Below are 18,932 nucleotides of genomic sequence, written 5' to 3'. Positions count from 1 at the left end.
AGAGGGGGCTGGAAGGTGTTCTGGGGGCCAAACCACCCAGCCTCGAGGCTGGGGGCTGAAAGGAGAGGCAGGGTCTCATTCATGTTTGTCAGTGCTCCTATGGACAGGCTCCAAGGGCAGGACCAGGAGACAAAGACCAGCAAGGAGGCACCTACACGCACCCTGCACCCTGGCGAGTGGGGACGGTGGCCAGACCCAGGGCTGTGACGGTGCCGACACTGGGAAGTGGGATGTGTTTCCAAGGCTCCGACAATGAGGGGACGAGGGAAAGGAAGGAGGCATCGGAAGGTGATGGTGGGTCCAGGGAGGAAGCAGGATCTCTGTTTGGGTTCCACTGAGTTTGAGATGGAAGGGTGAGGAGGCAGCTGGACAGGGTGATCCAAAAGGCCCTGGGATCTGCCTTCCAAGCCTCAGTTTCCCCATTTGCCCTCTGATAGTCCAGGCACAGGCACAGGAGGCACCAGCCAGGATCACATGCTATGGGGCAAACACCTTCCCCTCTCTCATGTAGCTTTGATCATAACCTGCCTCCCACCGGCTGCCCTGCCCTCCACGACCACAGTGCCCGAGGTTCTGCCGGCAGGTGTCTGGGCACTGCTCCCTCAGGAATCCCACTCCCCAGAGGGCACAGCCTGCCCACTGCATCCATGCTGACAAGTGTTACTCCAATATTCTTTTTGTTTCAGGAAAAGGCTTTTATGGAGATACATGTTTGGTTAGCTGCTGTAATATTCATTTCTGATGAAATGATTTATTTTCCTAGCAGATCTTTCCACCTTAGAGCCGTTTCTCCCGGCTATTTTGGCAAGGGTAGACGTTTTTGGTAGGCTATTAAGAGGGTCGACCATTTTAATAATATTTTCACCTGCGACTTTGATGGGAAGGCTGAGCCTGGCCCAGATGTTTATGGTACATTTTGATAGTGTTCTGTGAGAATAGTATCCCCAGCTCTCCCACAGCTAAGAGTCAAGGGCCTCATCTGGCCCCTGCAGATGCTGAGCACGACTCTGCACTGTCCACCATGTACCACTGCAAGTTCATCCTGTCCCGGGGGACCCTCAGCAGAGTGACTTCTACACAGAGAATGTGTGCCCCTCCCACCACTGCCATCAGCAAATGCTGCTGCCCAGGTGCGGAAGCCTTCCTGCACAGGTGCAGGGAGAGGCTGCTGCCAGGCTGTGCTGTGGCTGCTGGTGGAGGGAGAGCATGACATTGGCTGAGGCCACTGGGACAGAGCTGGGTGAGGATGTCCATAGTGCAAAAGATGTGAGTGGGGGTGGGGGTGGCCTTGAAGGTGGTGGGGAGGAGAGAGCTGATGGAACAGGTGGCTGCGCAGACAGGGGTATGCAGAGGGTGGTGCTCGTGTGGGTGGATGGCAGGGCAGACGGTGGCAGTGGTATTGAAAGTGGCTGAGGCAATGGCTGGTGTGACAGTGTTGGAGGTAATGGGAAGTACCATCAGGCTGGCCCAATACTTTTCTAGCCTTGATTCAGAGGATAGTGGGTGCCAGTGCCCAGGGGTCCTCATAGTAAAGGCACCAAGCAGGGATGAGTTGTAATGTTTCATGCCCTCTGTGGCCCAGGGTCCCTCCCTGGGAGCAGCACACAGAACCAGCCCTCCAGCCTCGTCCTTCAGCCGGAGCAGCTCCTGCTCTCCTGAGTCCCTAGCTCCCTCTCCAAGTCCTGTTTGGGACCTATGGGCCTGAGTGACCAGCTCCTGGACTCAGGACCAAGGGAGAAAGGGAGACAACCGCCAGAGGAGACACTGCCCCCAGCTGCTGCGAGACACAGGAGGTGGTCTGCAGAGAAGCAGGCCCTGCCCTGATTGCTGGGCATGGGTCCCAGATTCCTGGCAGTGGGCCTCAGGTGTCAACTCAGGGCGGGGCCTGACCAGGAGAGAGGGTGAGGCCGTCTCAGGCCCAGTGAGGAACTGAAAGAGTCGGGTGCCTCACTCGGGAAACTGAGGCCCCAGGAAGCACGTGGCTACTGCCACACTTATGTGTCTGAAAGAAGCAGGACAGGGCCGGACTCCCCCCACCGTGCTGGGGACTCGTCGCTGGGCAGATGCGATCTGCGCGGGGTGCCCAAGCTCCTGGCGGGTGAGGCCGGGCCGGGGCTCGCCACGCTCCCCTCGCCCAGGTGGCCCGACTGCAGTTCGAACCCCACCCCCGCCCGCCTCTCCCGCGGGCCGCTGTCCGGCCTTGGCCGCCGGAGGGAGGAAGCGCTGTCCTCATTCCACCTCTGGCCGCCGTGGTGCCAAGTTGCTGGCGGCCGCGGCGGGAGTCGCGGCGGCGGGCAGCGGCGGGGCGCAGCGCCCTCCCCGGCACCCCCGCGGCTCGAGGTTACTCACGTAGAGTCCGGAGTGTTCGGCGCCGAAGAACGGGAAGGGCACGGAGAGCGGCTGCAGACCCGAGCCGCCGTCGTCCTGCTTGGGGGTGACAGCGTCGCCGCGCTCCGCGCCGAAAGGGTAGAAGTCGGCGAGGGCCACCGCGCCGCGAACCCCGCGCACGCCTAGCCCCAGGGCCGCGGCCAAGAGCAGCGCCCAGGCGGCGCCGCGCTGCATCGCCGAGGATGGGCGGCCGGGACGCAGCTGAGCACAGCGGGGCTGGAGCGGGGGCGCAGCGAGGACAGCGCGGGGACAGCGCGGGGACGCAGCGGGAACGCAGCGGGGCCGGAGCGGGGACGCAGCGGGGACAGCGCGGGGGCGCAGCGGGGACCGCGCGGCGACAGAGCGGGGACGCAGAGGGGACAGCGCGGGGACGCAGCGAGTACAGCGCGGGGGCGCAGCGGGGGCGCAGCGGGGGCGCAGCGGGGGCGCAGCGGGGACGGACGGCTTGGCAGCTTGTGCGGGGCCGGAGCCGGCGGGGCCGGGCGGAGTGCGAGGAGCGCGGCGCGCGGCGCGCAGTCGGTGGGGTTCCGCGCGCTCCGCCGAGCTGCGCTCAGGTCGCGGCTCCGCGAAGGAAGGCGCAGTGCGGGACCGCGCTCAGGGCCGGCCCCGCCCCAGGGGCCGCGATTTAAATATCCAGCCGGGCGGTCACTGGACCTGGGCGGGGACTGGGCGGGGTCATGCAAATAACACCGCTCTTAAAGCGCCAGGCCTCTGGGAGGGTGGGGCGCCCGCGCTGGCTTTGAGGCGCAGCTCTCTGGTTCTCGGCAAAAGCTTTGCCTAGGTGAGAGCTTCGCCGACCAGCGTCCTGTGGCGGGGATCATCCTCCTCCTCCGTGGGTCCACAGTCGCCAGACTAGGGCGGGCCCAATGGAAGCACCTTGCCCAAACAGCAATTCTGAGACACACCCTAAATCCTACCTGAGATGTTAAGTCTGGGTCTCTGTCCTGCTAGGGGACCCTGTCACCCCCTGCAGACAGTGGTCAGTTGGGGCCACTCTGGCTTAACAGTGCCTGGTTACCCTTGTGGAAGTGGCTAGAGGCCAGCCCCCTGCAGCTCCCAAACTCTGGGCCTGTGGACACTTACTTGCTCCTGGCCCTGGAGGTGAGGTTTCCCTCTGTTTTTGCGAGGGCCCCAGGCCTGGGGGACTTCAGGGCATTAGACAAAGTGTTTGTGCCCTGCACAGCCACATCAGGAGAAATTCCTGGGGAGGTTTCCCAACTGGTTCAGGATCCTAAGGGAACCTCACGGCAAGAGACTCTTCAGCAGACTCCTGGGTTTAGTGGCTGTCAGTGGGGAAGACAGGTCCACGTGGGCCTGGGGGCAAGTGGATAGATGCTCTTGGGCTTGGTGGATGGAGCCCACAGCCCAGATTCCATGTTCCAAGTTCGTGGCCATCCCAGCTCTTCTTCTTCCCCTGGAACCACTGACCTCACACCTTGTTCTGAACATTTGTCCCTCCTCAGGCTCAGTGCAGGACCCTCTCCCATCCTCCCTGCCCTCAGAATCTGGCGTTGGGAGATGTGTGACTGTGAGCCAAGCCCGAAGCGCCTGAAGACAACGGGGACCCACCAAGAATAAGTGGAAAGAGCCAGCACTACCACTGAATTTCTGGGAGCTTTTATGTCTGGCTCTGTATTTTTCTGTGTGTCCTAGAATGTCTTCAGTGAGCAACTGTTGTTTTGCAGTTAGCCAGGAACATTAGTGTGACTTTGAAGAAACAGTGGACAGGTCCTTCGAGTGTGACGGTTTGACTCTGCGGGTTACAGATGTAGGCTAGAATCAGGGAAGAATTTAAGGAGGCACCACCCAGAGAACAAGGTCCCCCCAAACTGCTCCCTAGTTCCACTGAGCTCGGCTGCGAGAGGGCCAGCCCTGAGGCCAGGCTCCTGCCTTGGGGACGCCCCAGGACAGCAGGACAACTGTATGCTTCCAATGAAGGATAAGAAAGATCAAGGCCTCCCTTGGGTGGCCTTGGAGGACAAAAGTCAGAAATGACATCTGATGGCCAGGGCTGTGCGGGGAAAAGAATCCCAAGTTCACATGGCTCTCTGCAGGAACCCAGGGAGGAAGGGCACGTTCCCACTTGCTCATGTTCGCTTAGTCACACACACACACGCATGCACACTCTCACACACATGGACACGACACTCAAACACCCACACACCCACACTCCATCACAACTGCTCACACACACCTGCTCACAGACCCAGCAGCTGCCCACCTGCCCACGGGCACCTCTTCTGCTCCCCCTCCTGAGCACACGCGTCCAGGGAACCTAGTCAAGACCCATTTCTGGGCTAGACTTGGGGGGAGGAGGGCTGTTCCAGAGCCCAGCTAGATGGGCTGGGGATACAGTGCCCACTAGATGCATTCAGAAAAGGACTGTTTCTTCAGACATGGTGGCAGTGGTTGCCCTAGACAAGGGGTCCCAACCAGGCCACACAAGCATGTCCCCTGGGTGGCTTGGTGAGGCCATGCTTAGGCCTGGGCGCCACCCCAGAGAGCAGCTGCCTGTAGCTCCAGGTCGGAGCCAGCCACAGGCAGACCCTTGGGTCGTGGTCCCCAGTGAGGTCTTATCTACCTGGGGCCCATGCCTGGTTGTCTGGGCCAATTTGTACCTGGTCTGGGGGGTTAACATGAGGCCCCACCACTGCAGGACAGTACATTAAAAAAAAAAAAAAAAAAACCCAAAACAACCAAAACCCAAAACAAAACGAATTCCCCACCCAGCCCCAATAACTCCACAGGCAAAAAAAAGGGAAAAAAATTTTTTTTTCAGGTGCTAAAAATATTATCAGGAAATACTTTTCAGCAATGTGCTGTTTTAGGTTCCCCTCTGGACTCAAGGGCGCCTTTGTCTCTGCCACAGAAAGTCCACATTTATCAAAACCAAAGTCGTTTTTATCAAGCAGGCTCATGTTCCTGCGGCCAGGAAATCTGAGCCTCCCCAACAGGCCTGTGACAGCTTAGTTCAGGGCCTGGGTATGTGTGCAATTTCAATGGGGGAGCCCTCGAGCCGACCCTGGGATACCTCAGGACTAGGGGCTCCATACAGGGCAAGGTAGGGAGTGTCCTTCCCCAGAACGCACCTGGTGGGGTCCCTGCAGGGCTGGGGTCAGGGACCCTGGGTGGGGCTGCGTGTGGGGCGGGGCTGCATGTGGGGCGGGGCTGCATGTGGGGCGGGGCTGCATGTGGGGCGGAGCCTGATGGTCTGCCCCTCCCATAGCTCCCTCTCCAGGAGTTCCCAGACCTATGTGAAACAAGAAACACACAACCCTAACCCCAGGTAACCCCCGTCCCCAGCAGCTCCGGGAACAAGGCTAGGAGGTTCTAGGGCCATTGGGTCCAGCTCTCGTGGAAGCCCGCCCGGCCTTGTTATTACACGGTGAGGCTGGATGGGGTCTTGGCACAGCTGGTCCACTGAGGCAGAGACGGGCACACCTAGCTCGGGATGACAGCATTCCTCACACGAAGGGACTGTCCTTGAGTCCTGGGCCCACTCGGCTTCTGCCCTAATGTGCAGCAAGGAGGAACGGCCTCCATGGAGCCCCCATGCAGCTGGACACCCACAACGGGATGGCCGCTATTGGTCTTAGGGAAATGACCAGAACAGGCTTCCACATTTACTCCCTGGGATGTTCACTGCTGCTTCATTTGGTCAAACAACAGAGAGGAATTAGAAACACTTTGAGCCAGAGAATCGCAGGGACAGGCCAAAAATGGTTACAGGTTGGCTCAGGTTGGGGCTCTGTCTTCGGGTGATGAGAGACCGCTGGGTGCGGGTAGGGCCCTGCAGCCTCACCCTCCTGCCCCTGGCGCAGGGGCAAAGCCTCCACTTCCAGACTGTGCTGCAGCCTCCAGGGACAGCCGCCACAGGAGGGCTCCTGTGGGGCCCAGGGACTGGCTTTTTGCTGGGAGGTTCGGCAGCAGGTGAAATCATGCTTCGGTGGCATTTTTAATGGTATGGGACAAAGCTCAGAGTAAAACGTTGACTACCAGTCTTTCGAAAGAGTATTCGTTGCAGCGTCTACTGTCTTTGGCCCCCCAGCCACCGGCCTGTACATGTGCCAGTAGAAAGAACTCAAATTTTAGGATCTGCACTGATGGCTTATGGGTGGTGGTTTTCTTATTATATGTTTTTTGTAAAATTTTTATTTGCGGGGCACCCGGGTGGCTCACTTGGTTGGACCTTCTCCTCAGGTCATGATTTCAGGGTCCTGGGATCAGCCCCATATTGGGCTTCCTGCTTTCCTGCTCAGTAGGTGGGCGGGGGGGGGGGGGGGGGCCTGCTTCTCCCTCTGCCACGCCCCCTGCGTGTGTTTTCTCACACTCTCTCTGACAAATAAATAAAATCTTCAAAAAAATTTTTTATTTGCAGTTATTTAAAAAATATGAATGTTTTAGAGGCCGGAATATCAGTGACCCTGATTCCAGCTGGCCTCCTTGGTCCTGTGGCCCATTTCCTGCTCCAGCTGTGGTGGGAGGCTCTGCCTCCCTCAAAGGCCGGGATTTGTCCCCTCAGGGTGCCCCCTCACCCTTTCCTGCTTGCTCTGTGCCATGGGAATCATGACCTTCCTTGGGCCCCCAGAGTGGCGCTTTCTCTGTGGCTCTCCGGCTCCCCCCACTCCGTCTGCCCCCACCATGCTGTGGGCACTGGGCCTGTTCGCTGACTCCTGAGAAGGCTGTTGCCCCAGATGCCTGGCGGTGCCCCCGTGAGAGCTATGGCGTGCTGGTGCCGCCCCCCATTGCCGAGAGCTCTTGATGATGCCGATCTGGGCCATACTTCACAGAGGATTCCCCATGCCGCTGTGGGGTGGAGTTGCTCCATTTGACGGGACTGAGGCCAGAGAGCCCGTCCAGGATCACACAGCTGCAGGGGGTGGAGCTAGGATTGGTCCAGGGCTGATGACCCCCAGACGGATACTGGGGCTGCCGGGCTCTTTCAGGCTGGAGGCCTCCACACACCTCGGCCAAGGAAGAAGCTGGGAGCCTTTCCCCTCAGCATCCAGGGAGGGCATGAACAGCCATCCAGCCCTGGTTCCCGTGCGCTCTGCCTGGCCCCTGCCCCAGGATCTCACCTCCAGGAGGGTGGGGTGGATGGTGCGTGTGAGGACAGGAGGAGGCCCAGCCAGGCTCCAGCACCCCAGGCACTGGGCCTCACCTTGCTTGGTGTCCCCAGCCTGTCTCTGTCCTCCAGCAACAGGACGCTGGGCCTGCAGCCTCACTGGCCACATGGGTGTGGGGCCTCTGGGCATCACCTGGCCTCTTGCTGACTGTCCTGTGGCCTTGGTCCAGAAGCAAAGCCTTGTGGAGTCCCCATCTCCTCATGTGTCAGCTGGTGCTCCAGGGAGATGCTGGGGAAACAGAGCCTGGTTCCTGGTTCCACGGGAATTTTCAGTGTCCTACTATTGGGAGGCTTAAGAAAACACCAATTTACTTCCATTAGGAAAATCTTTTTTTCCCCAAGCATATGACTTTATGTTGAATAAATAGAAATAACATCTCTTACATGGATTGAACTATTCATTAAAATATGCAGATCTTGGAGGTCTCACAGGTGCTTTGAACATCCCTCCTGTGCATGTGGGGAGAGCATGGACTTCGCCATAGAGAATTCCAGTCGGGTTATGGGGAGCTTTCATTTTATTTATTTTTTAATATTTTAAAAACATTTTATTTATTTATTTGACAGAGACACAGTGAGAGAGGGAATACAAGCAGGGGGAGTGGGAGAGGGAGAAGCAGGCTCCATGCGGAGCAGGGAGCCTGATGTGGGGCTCATCCCATGACCCGGGGATCACAACCTAAGCAGAAGGCGGATGCCCAACGACTGAACCCCCAGGTGCCCCAAGGGAAGCCTCCTTTTTAATACCGGGGAGCCACCCTGACCCATCTGGTGTCTGCAATGCACCTCCCTCTCACCCATGAGCATCTTTGTAGCTCTTCTGGGCTGGGAGCTATGGTCCAGAGAGACGACGCATGTGACAGCTGTGGGTGCCACAGGCAGGCAGAGAGGAAAGTGCCCCCACACACCTGCATCTCCAGCCTCTTGTCCCTTCCTCACACCCCCATCCCTTGGGTCCTTCTGCTGGGGGTGGGGGCTTGGGGGTCCATCTGCTACCTGAGGGCCGCCCCTTCCCTCTCATGGCCCCACTCTTGCCCATTCTGCAGAACACTCTCCAGCAGTCAGTGTGCGGCCGCCTGCTCCCCTCCCCCACCTGTGATCCACCCTGATGGGTGAGTATCACATGCAGATACCAGTGCTAAAACCTTCTTTGCCCACAGTGGCCATTGTTAATTGTCCCCCAGCTCCTCCCCTCTGAGCCTGAGCTGAACTTCAGAATCCTTTTCAACCCAATCCCCAATAATCAGGCAGAGCAGAGAGCAGACCGAAGCCTATTGCCAGTCTCTCTCCAGCCACTGCTTTTGTACCCTTTATGCCCCGTGGTAACTCCATCCCTGTGTTCACGCAGAAAGCAAAGCCCGACCAGCAGCCTGCTTTAAGCTTGAGGTCAACCTGGCAACAGACAGCTGGTGATGGCCCATCTGGGCCACGGCTACAAAGCCCGAACTCCCTTGGCTGTGCCCACGCCCCGGAGGGCAGCCAGCACCTGTGGCTGCAGACCCCACTGCCCAGCCGTGGCCCCACATCCTCTATGAGAGAAGCCGCTGGGACCAGTGTGAATGGGGCAATGAGTGAAAATGCCAACAGGCCACTCCACAGAGGATCAAGATGGCTGCCTCGGTCTCCCAGCAAGTAGGGCTGGGTTCCCACAAGAATTTTCCCAGAGTTTATAGGCTGGAAAAGTGGGAGGCTCTGTAACAGCCTGAACTCTCACAGGCTGGGGCTTCTCGTGGCCCGTGAGTCACGGGGACTGGCTTCTGAGTCATTTCCAGCCACCTGCCGCTGGGTCGGGCCTGCTGTTCCTGGATATAGAAGGTCCCGTGGCCTCTGGATGTGGGGAAGTGGTGGCTGGGCCTCGCAGGACATTATGTTTTTGGCTCCAGTTGGTGGAAATACTTTCCATGTGTTTCCCCGTGTTTATAGAGCCAAGGGCACGGAATGCAGCCTATGGCCACGGAGGCCGGCCTGCCGGGGCCTGGCTCCCAGGGTTGGCCCAGACCAGTGTGTCCGAGCAGAAGCAGGGCCAGACAGGTGCGGGCTATGGGTGGCTCCCTGCGGCGGAGGACTGTCCTGGAGCACAGTGTCCTGTGGGCCAGGAGGAGCGCTATGCTGGGGGAGCGGCAGAGCGTTGGTGACACAGGCCCCCTGGGGCGGGAGTGGTGGGCTCGGGGCTGGGGCTGCCTGCACCACACTCTGTGAATAGCACGAGGCCCTGGTTTTCCTGGAGGGAGCTTCGAGGGGCCTGACTGCCCATCATGGCTGTGGTGGGCAGGCTGCCTGGGGCCATTCTGCAGCCGGGCTCACTTTCTGGCCCAGGCGGCCTGGCTGAGGCGGGCTTGTTGACGCCAAGGCACCTCCTGGTCCAGCTGCTTCTTCAGACTGGCCACCTGGGGGCGGGACAGGAGCTCAGGTGCGGGGGCAGGCCCAGCTGGCAGGGCCCCCAAGCACGGGGTTTTGCGGAGCTCTGTGGCTCCTGAGGGGAGAGGAGCCATGTGTGGGAGAGAAACATTGGATGGTGGACAGGCTCACCAGCTGCTAGACAGGGACAACGCCCAAGTGTGCGGGTCCTCAGGACAGAGGCAGTTGTGTGCAGTGGACAAAACCTCTTCCCTTCGGGCCATGAAAGTACTCAGAATGATAAGGAAATTCCTGTTCCTTGGCTTCTTGGTTTGGGACATGGGCTCGTGGGTTCAGGACACTAATTTGGGGGTGACACTGGGTGTCACTTTACTTTTCTGGGTCTCAGTTCCCTCAGGTGTCAAATAAGGGTTTTGACCCCATGGCTCTGAGGTCTCTGATGGCTCAGGGCCTGAGGGTCAGCTCCAGCAGGTGCGTGTGGGGGGTTGGGGAGACAGAGTAGGTCCATGCCCAAGGCCACATACACCACTGTTCTTGCCTCCTGACTCTGACCTCTGATCCAGGAACTGTCATCACTACTCACCTTAAGGGCACAGAGAAGGTGGCGACCTGTCCCGGGATCCTCGCTCTGGCCCTTGGTGAGCCGTGGGAGTGACGGGATGGAAGGGTGAGAGTCCCAGGGTTGGCTGGATCCCCCAGTGGCGGTTTGGGATCCCGCTGCTGGAGGGCCTTCGGCTGGGGATGCTGGCCCATCTGCACCCCTTCCTCCACCTGGACACGGAGGTCTGGGCCCATGTACTCCTCCAGGCCTGTCACTGGCTATGGGTGGGTGGGGGTCCCAGCACCACAGGGCCTATGTAGCCTGCAGCCAGACCCCAGGATGTGGCTCGGCCTCTGGGGCCAGGTCTTGCTGCTGCTGGGCTGCCAGCTCCCAGAGCCGTGGGTCTCAGGCCGGTTCCCGCTCCACTCTCTGGACCTGCTGCCCTCCTATCAGCGTGTTGCACGGAGTCTCCCCAGGCAGGTGTCCTGCCTTCCCCTTGGGGCTGCTAGCCCTTCCTCCAGCCCCCAGCTGGCTGCACTACTGTCTGCAGGGCACAGGCCCCAACCTGGCACTGGCAAGCAGGTCTAGAGGTGAGCACATGTTCACACTCCGGGGTTTTAATGGCATCCTAGTTTCTGCCTGGCTGGACCGGTGGGTCCTGCTGGTGTCACAGGCCGACTCTCTCCCCTTGCTCCTCTTGCCCAGTCATTGTGCAGAGGGAGGGGGTCTGCCCAGCAGGGGCAGATGCCCCCAGCATGCAGAGGGGCAGCCCCAGGACTTGCCCACAGGTCTGCCCTGACCCTGTGTTTCACGTGCTCTTCTGGTCTATGCCTCACTCACGAGGTCCCCTGACCATGCTCCCAATCCCATGGGGCCTCGGAGAGAAGACCAGGAGGGGTCCCTCGAGCCCCCGCTGCTGGTTCCTCCTCTGCCTATGACTTGAGCTGTGACCCTGGTAGACCCTATTGTCGTCTGGGGCTATGTCTTCTCATCTCTGTGGTATAGGAATGGTCCAGCCTGTTCTTCCCATCTGCATAGGCAAGTTTGTGGGGTGGTGGTGGTGTGCAGCACTCTTCTGAGACCCAGACACTCCTGGACTCCCCATCCTCTCCCCCGTCCCCAGGCTGGAGTGCAGGAAGATACTCTGGCCCGCTAACCTGCAGCTGCTGGTTTGGCCTCAGGGCCCTGTCCCTGTCCTGCCTCGGTCGTTCCTTCTTGGCTCCTGGCCGGGCTGTGTCCCCTTCCTTCCTCAGCGTGTTCTGCTCCATCTGCAAGAGCCCAGACAGCAGAGCTTGCGGTGGCCTCCTGGCAGGTGTGTGGGGTCAGGCCAGCCTTCACTGTGGGGATAACATACAGGGCTCTGGAAAGGGCTCTGTGTCTCCTGAGAGCAGGCTGGGGAGGGGAAAGGTCCTGCACCGGGGAGAGGGCTGAAGAAGGAGAACAGGGTGGCCTCCTGCGCCTGGCAAGGTGCAGCCCCCACCCCCCGCATCCCCTGCCCCACGGAGCCTCAGTCCCCTGCACTCAGGTTCCCCCAGCCAGCTCCCAGGCCCTGGACACACTGATCCTGTCCCAGCAAGCCTGTGTGCCCACCATCTGTCTTCCCTGGAGGTGCAGTTTGCCCACGCAGAACCCCCTCTTGGTGACCCTCCCCCTACGCCAGGCCCAGGGCCCCGGGGTTAAATATCATATGGAGGAGGAGGCAGACACTTCCAATGGGAAGGCTTGTAGGGGCTCCTTTTGTCTGTGGCAGGTGATCCTCGTGGAGGAAGAACTGCCGCCCCAGGTCATGCCTTGTGGGTGCCTGACATGGACGGTCTCGTCCCCGGAAGTCCCTGGGTGGGCAAAAGGCCAGTCCGCAGCTGGGGTAGGATCAGAACCCAGTGCCTGCTCTATGAACCAGGCCCCCTCCACTACCCTGCTACGGCCGCCCTGTGGGTCCCTGTGCGGGGTGGGGGTGGGGTGTCTCCGAGGGCCTCCAGGCTGGCCCTCCCTTCTGTGTCCTCCTGACCCATGCTTCTGCCCTGGGGGCTGGTCCCGCAGAGCATGGGAGACCTGGTGGCCTGGCCCACTGGGAAAGTTTGCGGTCAGTGATAGGAGGGTAGTGTCACAAAAATAAGGACTCCTTTCTTCTTCAGCTGTCAGAAAAACAAAGAGTCCACTTCCACTGAAAAGGGAAGTCCTGTTTCTTTAAAAATCCAGCTACGCTCCTGGAATCATATGTTAAAAAGAGAAAAGTGAAATCCAAAATAAATAAACGGCCACATCCGGGTTTCCCCTCCTGAGACACCAATAAAGGGTTTATGGGTTTGGGGGCCCCTCACAGCTGACCTCCTGGAACTCATTAGCTGTTCCTCCCCTCCCCGACCTGGGCTGCAGGGGCCCCCCAGCTGGCTCTGGTGCCCTGGGCAATACCACTGTGGCCAGGCCACTGCTCCCAGCAAAGGCCATGGAGGCTCCTTCAGCCCAGCGGCTCAGCGGCTGGCCCGCCCTCCAGGACAAGCAGGATTCCTGGGACTACAGGGGCTGGTCAACCTTCATTCCTGGGAGGGCAGGTGGCTCTGCAGGGACAGGCTGGCCAGCAGCTTCCAGTGACTGTCCTGACCTGTAGGCCCGCATCCTGCCCCTGATCCCATTCCCAGGACCTCTGGCCCCACTGCCACCCCACTGAGCTGACCACATGTCCCGCTTGTCCCTAAGTCCATGTCAGCTGGACAGCATGTATCCGGTGGCCAGGGCCTGCCCCAGGAGAGATGTTCGTGTGTGCCTGGGAACACATGGACGGGCCGACACTCTCCTGGCGGTTCTGGGCCCACAATGCCCTCGCCCGGTGGTGCGTGTTGCTCAGTGCTTGTCTGAGAGCTGCCGGAGACCAGGGCCGGAGACTGCACTGGGCCTGGGCTGGCCTTTGAAGGCAGCTGTCATTCTCACAGGGACTTGGCTGCTCCTTACTCGAGAAGCAGCCCTGTCTCCTGACCCTGCTGTGGCTGGTGGCCTGTCTTTCACTCCTCAGTGGTGTCCACGCCTTTTGCTGTATCCTCTGTCCTCCAAAGTCTGCGAGCTTGGGAACCCCAGCACCTGTCATTCATTCCATGGGCTAGCACTCGGTGTGGTGAGGCCACGGCATTCCCTGGCCCAGATGAGAGTGCCTCGCATAAAGCTGGTCTATGCAGGCCTTGGTGAGCAGAGGAAGCAGTGGCCAGCTCCGGGATCTCCCAGTTTCCAGGGGGCCTCTGAGAGACAGTGGCCAGACGCTGCTGCCCGGAGCAGCCATGAGCAAGGAACGCCCTCCCTTCTGGGTCTGGTTCTCTCTACGCAGGTGAGCCCACATTGGCACAGCTCCCCCACACCTTTGCCGGGGCCAGTGCCACGGAACACTGCAGCGCCGCTCCCTGTTCTCCTCCTTTGTGTCCGCTCGTAGGGACTGGCAATGAGGGTCTCTGTCCAGATCCGGCCCAGACATGGTCCTTGAGGACCCTGGTCATGGTCTGGGTGGTGTCCAGGGCAGCAGGACACGTGCATATCCTCATCTCAGCGAAGCCTTGGGAATGCCACCCTACTCTGGGGACCGCGGCCGAGGCCCTCAGCCACTCCTGACGCTGGGACTACTGCTTTCCCACTTTGTGGATGGGGTCACTGAGCGCCTCAGGCCCCAGGTCGTCAGTCCAGTAAAGGCTGTCCCCAACCTCCCCTATTTCCTCCACATTCCCTACTCTAGTCCCTGTCCTGCCTGTCTCTGGAGCAGGCTTTGAGGACATCAGAATCCCAGGGCCCACAACATGGCTGGTGCCCTCCGTGGCAGGCAGCAGAGGGGGCAGATCTCACACTCACATCCCTGTTCCTGTTTCTGGGGGGCTGAGGCAGCCCTTCCAGGACAAGGGAGCTGCCCCTTGGACGACAGAAAGCCATTTCCTTTCTCTCGGCACCAGGAAAGTGCTCTGGCAAACTCCACCTCCAATTTCAACCTGAATGGCTTCGCTTTGGCCTGTTTTGTACATGGAGACCAGATCCATTCACAGCTGGGAACAGTGTGACTGTCAGAATCCCTGGCCAGTGGGCCCCTGGGATGGGCCCTGCCCCTCAGCCTCGCTGCTGTTCCCTTTCTTGCTGCAGGACTGGGGGCCTCTGGTCGCCCTGTCCTACCTTGCCCCGTGTGGAGACTGCTGGGGTGGCAAGAACGGTGTCCCCCTTCACCACGGTGCGTACCCCACCGGTTGCCCTGGTGCAGTCGGTGGGGCCCTTACCGGGGGCCATTTCCAACACGGACAGCAGAACCCTGGGCTCCAGGGGTCGGCAGTGAGCCAGGCCACAAGGCTCCCCGCAGGGCTCTGGCTCAGATACTGGGACAAACCGGGGCCATTTGCTATGACCTGTGGTGCCTCCGCAAGGAAAGCAGAAGTAGCCGGGGTATCACCAACAGGGAGGGAAGTGTTGTGGGTTACCCTCCAGTGCCAGTGCAGCGCCTCCCGCAGCCTGTGGCGGCCGGGACCCCCCAACGGGACGCCCCTTTCCCCGCCCCCCTGGAGCTGCGGGCCCGCCCACCAGCCCCGCGCCCGCGCAGCTCCGCGAGCTCCCCCTGCAGGCGGGCCGGCTCTTGCGCGGCGTCTGCTCTCGCGGGGCGCGCCTCCCTGTGCGCGGCGCCATGCAACCCGCTCTCTCGCCTCAGGCTGCGGCTGCTGAGAGCCTAGGCCTGGCATCCAGGCTCCACTGATGTCTCCCCCTGAGCTGCGCGTCCACAATCATCCCTCTGTCGTAGGGGCGCTTACTGTGGGCAGGCCTCGGGCCTGTGACCCCTCCCGCCTCAGCTTCCGTGTGCTCTGGAGGTTGATGGTTGTCTGGGCGGCTCTGGGTATGAACACCTGCCTCAGGCATCTCCCAGAGCCTCCCTTCAGGCCCCCCAGGCGGGTGATTGCCTAAAGGGAATGCCCTGCCCTCTGGGGTCACTCACCTGTGACAAGGGCTCCCTCGTGCCCCCTGCCTCCGGGCATCTGTGCTCCAGGCAGGTGACCTGCTCTTCCAGCAGCTTCCCTCTCTGGGCCAGGCCCTGGCCGTGACTTTTGCTTTCATCCAGGGCCCTGTGCAGAACGTCCAGTTGCTCCTAGGGAGAGGAAGGCATAGGGTCTCCTGGAAACATGGCTCCCTGGGAAGGAGAAGCCCAGGGCGTCTGCTTGGGCCACAGGTCACTGGGAAGAGGCAAGAACAGGTCAAATACAACGTGCACCCATCAGGTAGTTTAGGACAGAACTGCGGTGGGGAGGGGGCCGGGGTGCAGGACTTGCTGCGAGGCTCCACTTGGCAGGTCCTTTGCTGCCGCCAGAGTGGCCTCAGAGGACACACCTGGCATCCCCCGCCCCCTGCTTCCAGCCCTTGGAATGAACGTGACAGTCCCCCTGAGCTCATGGAGACTGTGGTGCTCACCCCCCCTACCCCACTTTCCCCACTTTCTGCCTCTACCAGCTCGTGTTCCCCTCCCCTCGCCCTTCCAACCCTGCCCAGGAATGCTGGCCCAGGACACCTACCCCTGCCCCACAGACACCAATAGCCAGGCCCCTGGGATGGCCACAGCCCCTTCTCCTCCATCCACAGCATTTGTCCCAAATGCTGGCATGACTGTGGCCCTGCTCCTGGAAGAGGTGGTTTCAGAGGAAGGAGGGGAGCGACCCCCTGGCAGACCTCATGGGTTACCCTCTTGGGCGACCCCATGGGCAGAGTTGGATGTACTTCCTTTGGTCTCATGCTGTAGTACTTTAGAAAATGGACAGTGGGGAGGCCAGTGCTTATGCCTAAAATGGCAGGGTTTCACCCTTCCCTGCGAATTTGGAAACTACCATTTTCTGTCTGTGCACATTTCTAGGAGAAAAGCAGAGTTTTCCTTCAAATATGGCTTAAATATTTCATGGTATTTTAAAGAGGCCCAAACCACTTATGTGAAGCATTGTGCTTCTCTTGTAATGACTCAGCTGTTACGGAATCCAAATTAGCCGTTATAATTGAACGGCGAAACCCTTCATGCACATTGCCCGATGCGCCACGAGTTCTCCTTCCTCCCATGGCTTGGGTTCTGAGTCCTGGTGCTGCTCGAGATGTGGTTTAGGCCAGTGCGCCTGCACACCCAGGTTCAGTCTGAGGGTTCAAGTAGCCACAGGAAAGTGGGAGCTGCAGCCCCATGCAGGTCCTGCCCTCTGGGGGCCCTCGGGCCAGTCCCAGGAGAGCCGGTGCCAGGCAGCGCTCAGATGTAAGGGGAACTTGGTTCCCCCGACTCTAGGCTCCGCCCCGTTTGCCTGCCGGTTTGTCCATCCTGGTGTAAACCCCTTCTGCTTTGACCATTCCAGCCTTATCACCCGCTTTACTGTTGTTTTTCAAAATTTCCATTAAAAATATCAAATGCCTATCCTTCTCCGTATACTTTGCAATCATGGTGCCCTGTTTCCCTCCAAACATACCATTAAAAAAAAAAAAAAAAAGACAAAACCAAACCAACAGAGCAAAGAACCAACAAACAACCTACAAATCAGGAACATACACACAGATCCAGCCAGAAGCTGATCGAAAGACCCTACTGCCTCAGAGCCTCACGCTCTCCCCAGTAAGATCTGTTGCAGCAGCAGGAAGAGGCACACACGTCATCATTCTTTTAAATAACCCTTGCATTAAGAAGTAAAAATGAAAACTCCTAGAAAACCGGTAAAAAGAAAAAGCATTCACGCCAGAAGTCGGTGGCATGCCCACCATGCTACAGGTGGGGAAAATGGGATAACCTGGAATGCTCTGCTGAGAGACAAAGCCCACACATAAACCTGTCACCTACTCGTTTTAGGAAAGGAGAGAGATCACAACACTATTAATAGAAGCCACAATGAACAACTGTAAGTAAAAATGAGAGGAGAGATAAAGCTGATTCTTTGAAAAGACCAATAAAACAGACAAATGGCTGGTGAGTAGAATTAAGAGAAACAAACAGGAATCTCCAATGGCGTGAAACAGATGTGGCCACAGATACAAATACTGCAGAACCTCGGGTGTCCAACAGTTCCAGCTCCAGGTAGGACTCGATATGAATAAAATGTGGAATAGATAACACACGTGGGGCCTCGACGGTGCAGTTGAAAATAGGAGCAAGAGGCCTGAAGATGGTAAAGGTCGGAGCAGGCAGGGGACGGAGTGACTGCAGGCAAGGGAACGGGAGGAGCAGGCCCATCCCATGCACCCTTTCAGGGAAGCTGAGTTGGGCTGGGCAGTGACATAGGTGACAGAAAAAGGTGGAAGGCCCACCAGTTCATTGTATGAAGAGAAAATCATCGGAACACCCAAACTTGAAGAAATTGGACACCCTGCAGGGCTCAGGGCATCACATCCGGCCAGGAGGTCCCTGCCCACCTGTGTGGCCCGCCCTGCCCCATCTGTCAGCCCAGGAGCTGCTGGAACTGGATGGATGCTCGGCTGGGCCCTGGGACCAGGGTTCTGGAGAAGAGGGGGTATGTGAGCAGACCACAGGGTGGCTCTGGACAGTTTGAGTGGCACTAGTGCCACGAGGACCCCGAGAGCCCCTCTCTCCTGGGAAGCTGTAACCCGCCTCCGATGGGGGTGGGACTCCACTGGTCGCCTCTCCCAGGGGCGTTCGTGCCCCCTGCCACACTTGCTTGGAGGCCACCAGCTGCCTGCAGGACCCCCGCGTGGGGTATGGGGCGTGTGTCCTGATGCTCTGGGCCCGGCTCTGCATGGTTGATCTGTTGAATTCCCAGGGTAGCCCTGGAAACGGGGAGGGGTTTGCTCTCAAACAAGAATCTTACTGTTTGCATAGCACAGCCTACCATTTAATTAGAAAAATATGTTTTTAATCAACTTTCTCTTAACAAACACATTGGCTCATGTGAAACAGGGGAGAACCCAGTCCATGAAAGTGAAAGCAGTCATGTTGGATGCAGACCTTGCTCTAGCCCACGCTGGCAGCCCGGCCACCTGAGTGGCAGAGGGTGGCGGGGGTGGGGAGTATGGCCACAGGCTGGAGCCCTGCTTGGATCTGCTGTTTGTCAAAAGGGCCTGGGGCCTCTGGGCCTCCAGTGGGTCTGAATTCCCCTCCCACTTGCCCACCTCAACTGCCCGCAGGTTACAAGTTGGAAAAAGCTTCCTCAGGGTTGGAGAGCAGAGACTTTGGGGGTTCCCACGACTTGGAGGCAGATGGAATGAAGTGGCCTAGAAATAGGAGAATTACCAGAATTCTAGGAACAACTTGACATAATGCTGGTAGATTTTAGTACCTACACGTCACTGAAAAATGGAGTAAATCCTTAAGGAGAAAAAATCCACAGAGAGATTTGTTCAGAGAAGATCTGAACAACATCCAAGCCATCTGCATCCATGTGAGGAAGCCTCACAAGGCAACCTTGCCAGAACCCCAGGGACGCTGACACAGAGAGAGCCCGGGCTGCAGGGGAGACCTCAAGGCCTCCAGTCCCCTGGCAGGCAAGTGCCGGGGGGGGGAGGAACCCAGGACACCCCCCACCACAGCCAGCTGTGCCCCTG

General features: G+C 59.1%; 2 protein-coding genes across 10 annotated transcripts in view; both read right to left on the bottom strand.

Moving 5' to 3' along the window:
* The window catches only part of SNED1 (sushi, nidogen and EGF like domains 1), an 81,780-nt gene extending 79,161 nt beyond the window's left edge, over positions 1-2,619 (bottom strand). For all 9 annotated transcript variants that reach the window (XM_059393897.1, XM_059393902.1, XM_059393899.1 and 6 more), the window contains exon 1: positions 2,350-2,619. In XM_059393897.1, coding sequence (XP_059249880.1) covers positions 2,350-2,562 — 213 coding nt within the window. In that variant the 5' untranslated portion in view covers positions 2,563-2,619. The remainder of the gene's footprint in view (positions 1-2,349) is intronic.
* Positions 2,620-9,733: 7,114 nt separating this feature from the next.
* Positions 9,734-18,932, bottom strand: part of CROCC2 (ciliary rootlet coiled-coil, rootletin family member 2) — a 59,985-nt gene continuing 50,786 nt past the window's right edge. The window contains exons 29-31 of the mRNA XM_059393892.1: positions 15,358-15,507; positions 11,570-11,680; positions 9,734-9,900 (exon numbers count right to left, since the gene is read on the bottom strand). Coding sequence (XP_059249875.1) covers positions 9,814-9,900; positions 11,570-11,680; positions 15,358-15,507 — 348 coding nt within the window. The 3' untranslated portion in view covers positions 9,734-9,813. The remainder of the gene's footprint in view (positions 9,901-11,569; positions 11,681-15,357; positions 15,508-18,932) is intronic.

Source organism: Mustela nigripes, chromosome 3 (genome assembly GCF_022355385.1).
Source record: "Mustela nigripes isolate SB6536 chromosome 3, MUSNIG.SB6536, whole genome shotgun sequence".
In the NCBI taxonomy this organism is placed as follows: domain Eukaryota; kingdom Metazoa; phylum Chordata; class Mammalia; order Carnivora; family Mustelidae; genus Mustela; species Mustela nigripes.
The sequence above is the reverse complement of the archived record's forward strand: the minus strand, read 5'-3'. Positions and strand labels throughout refer to the sequence as shown.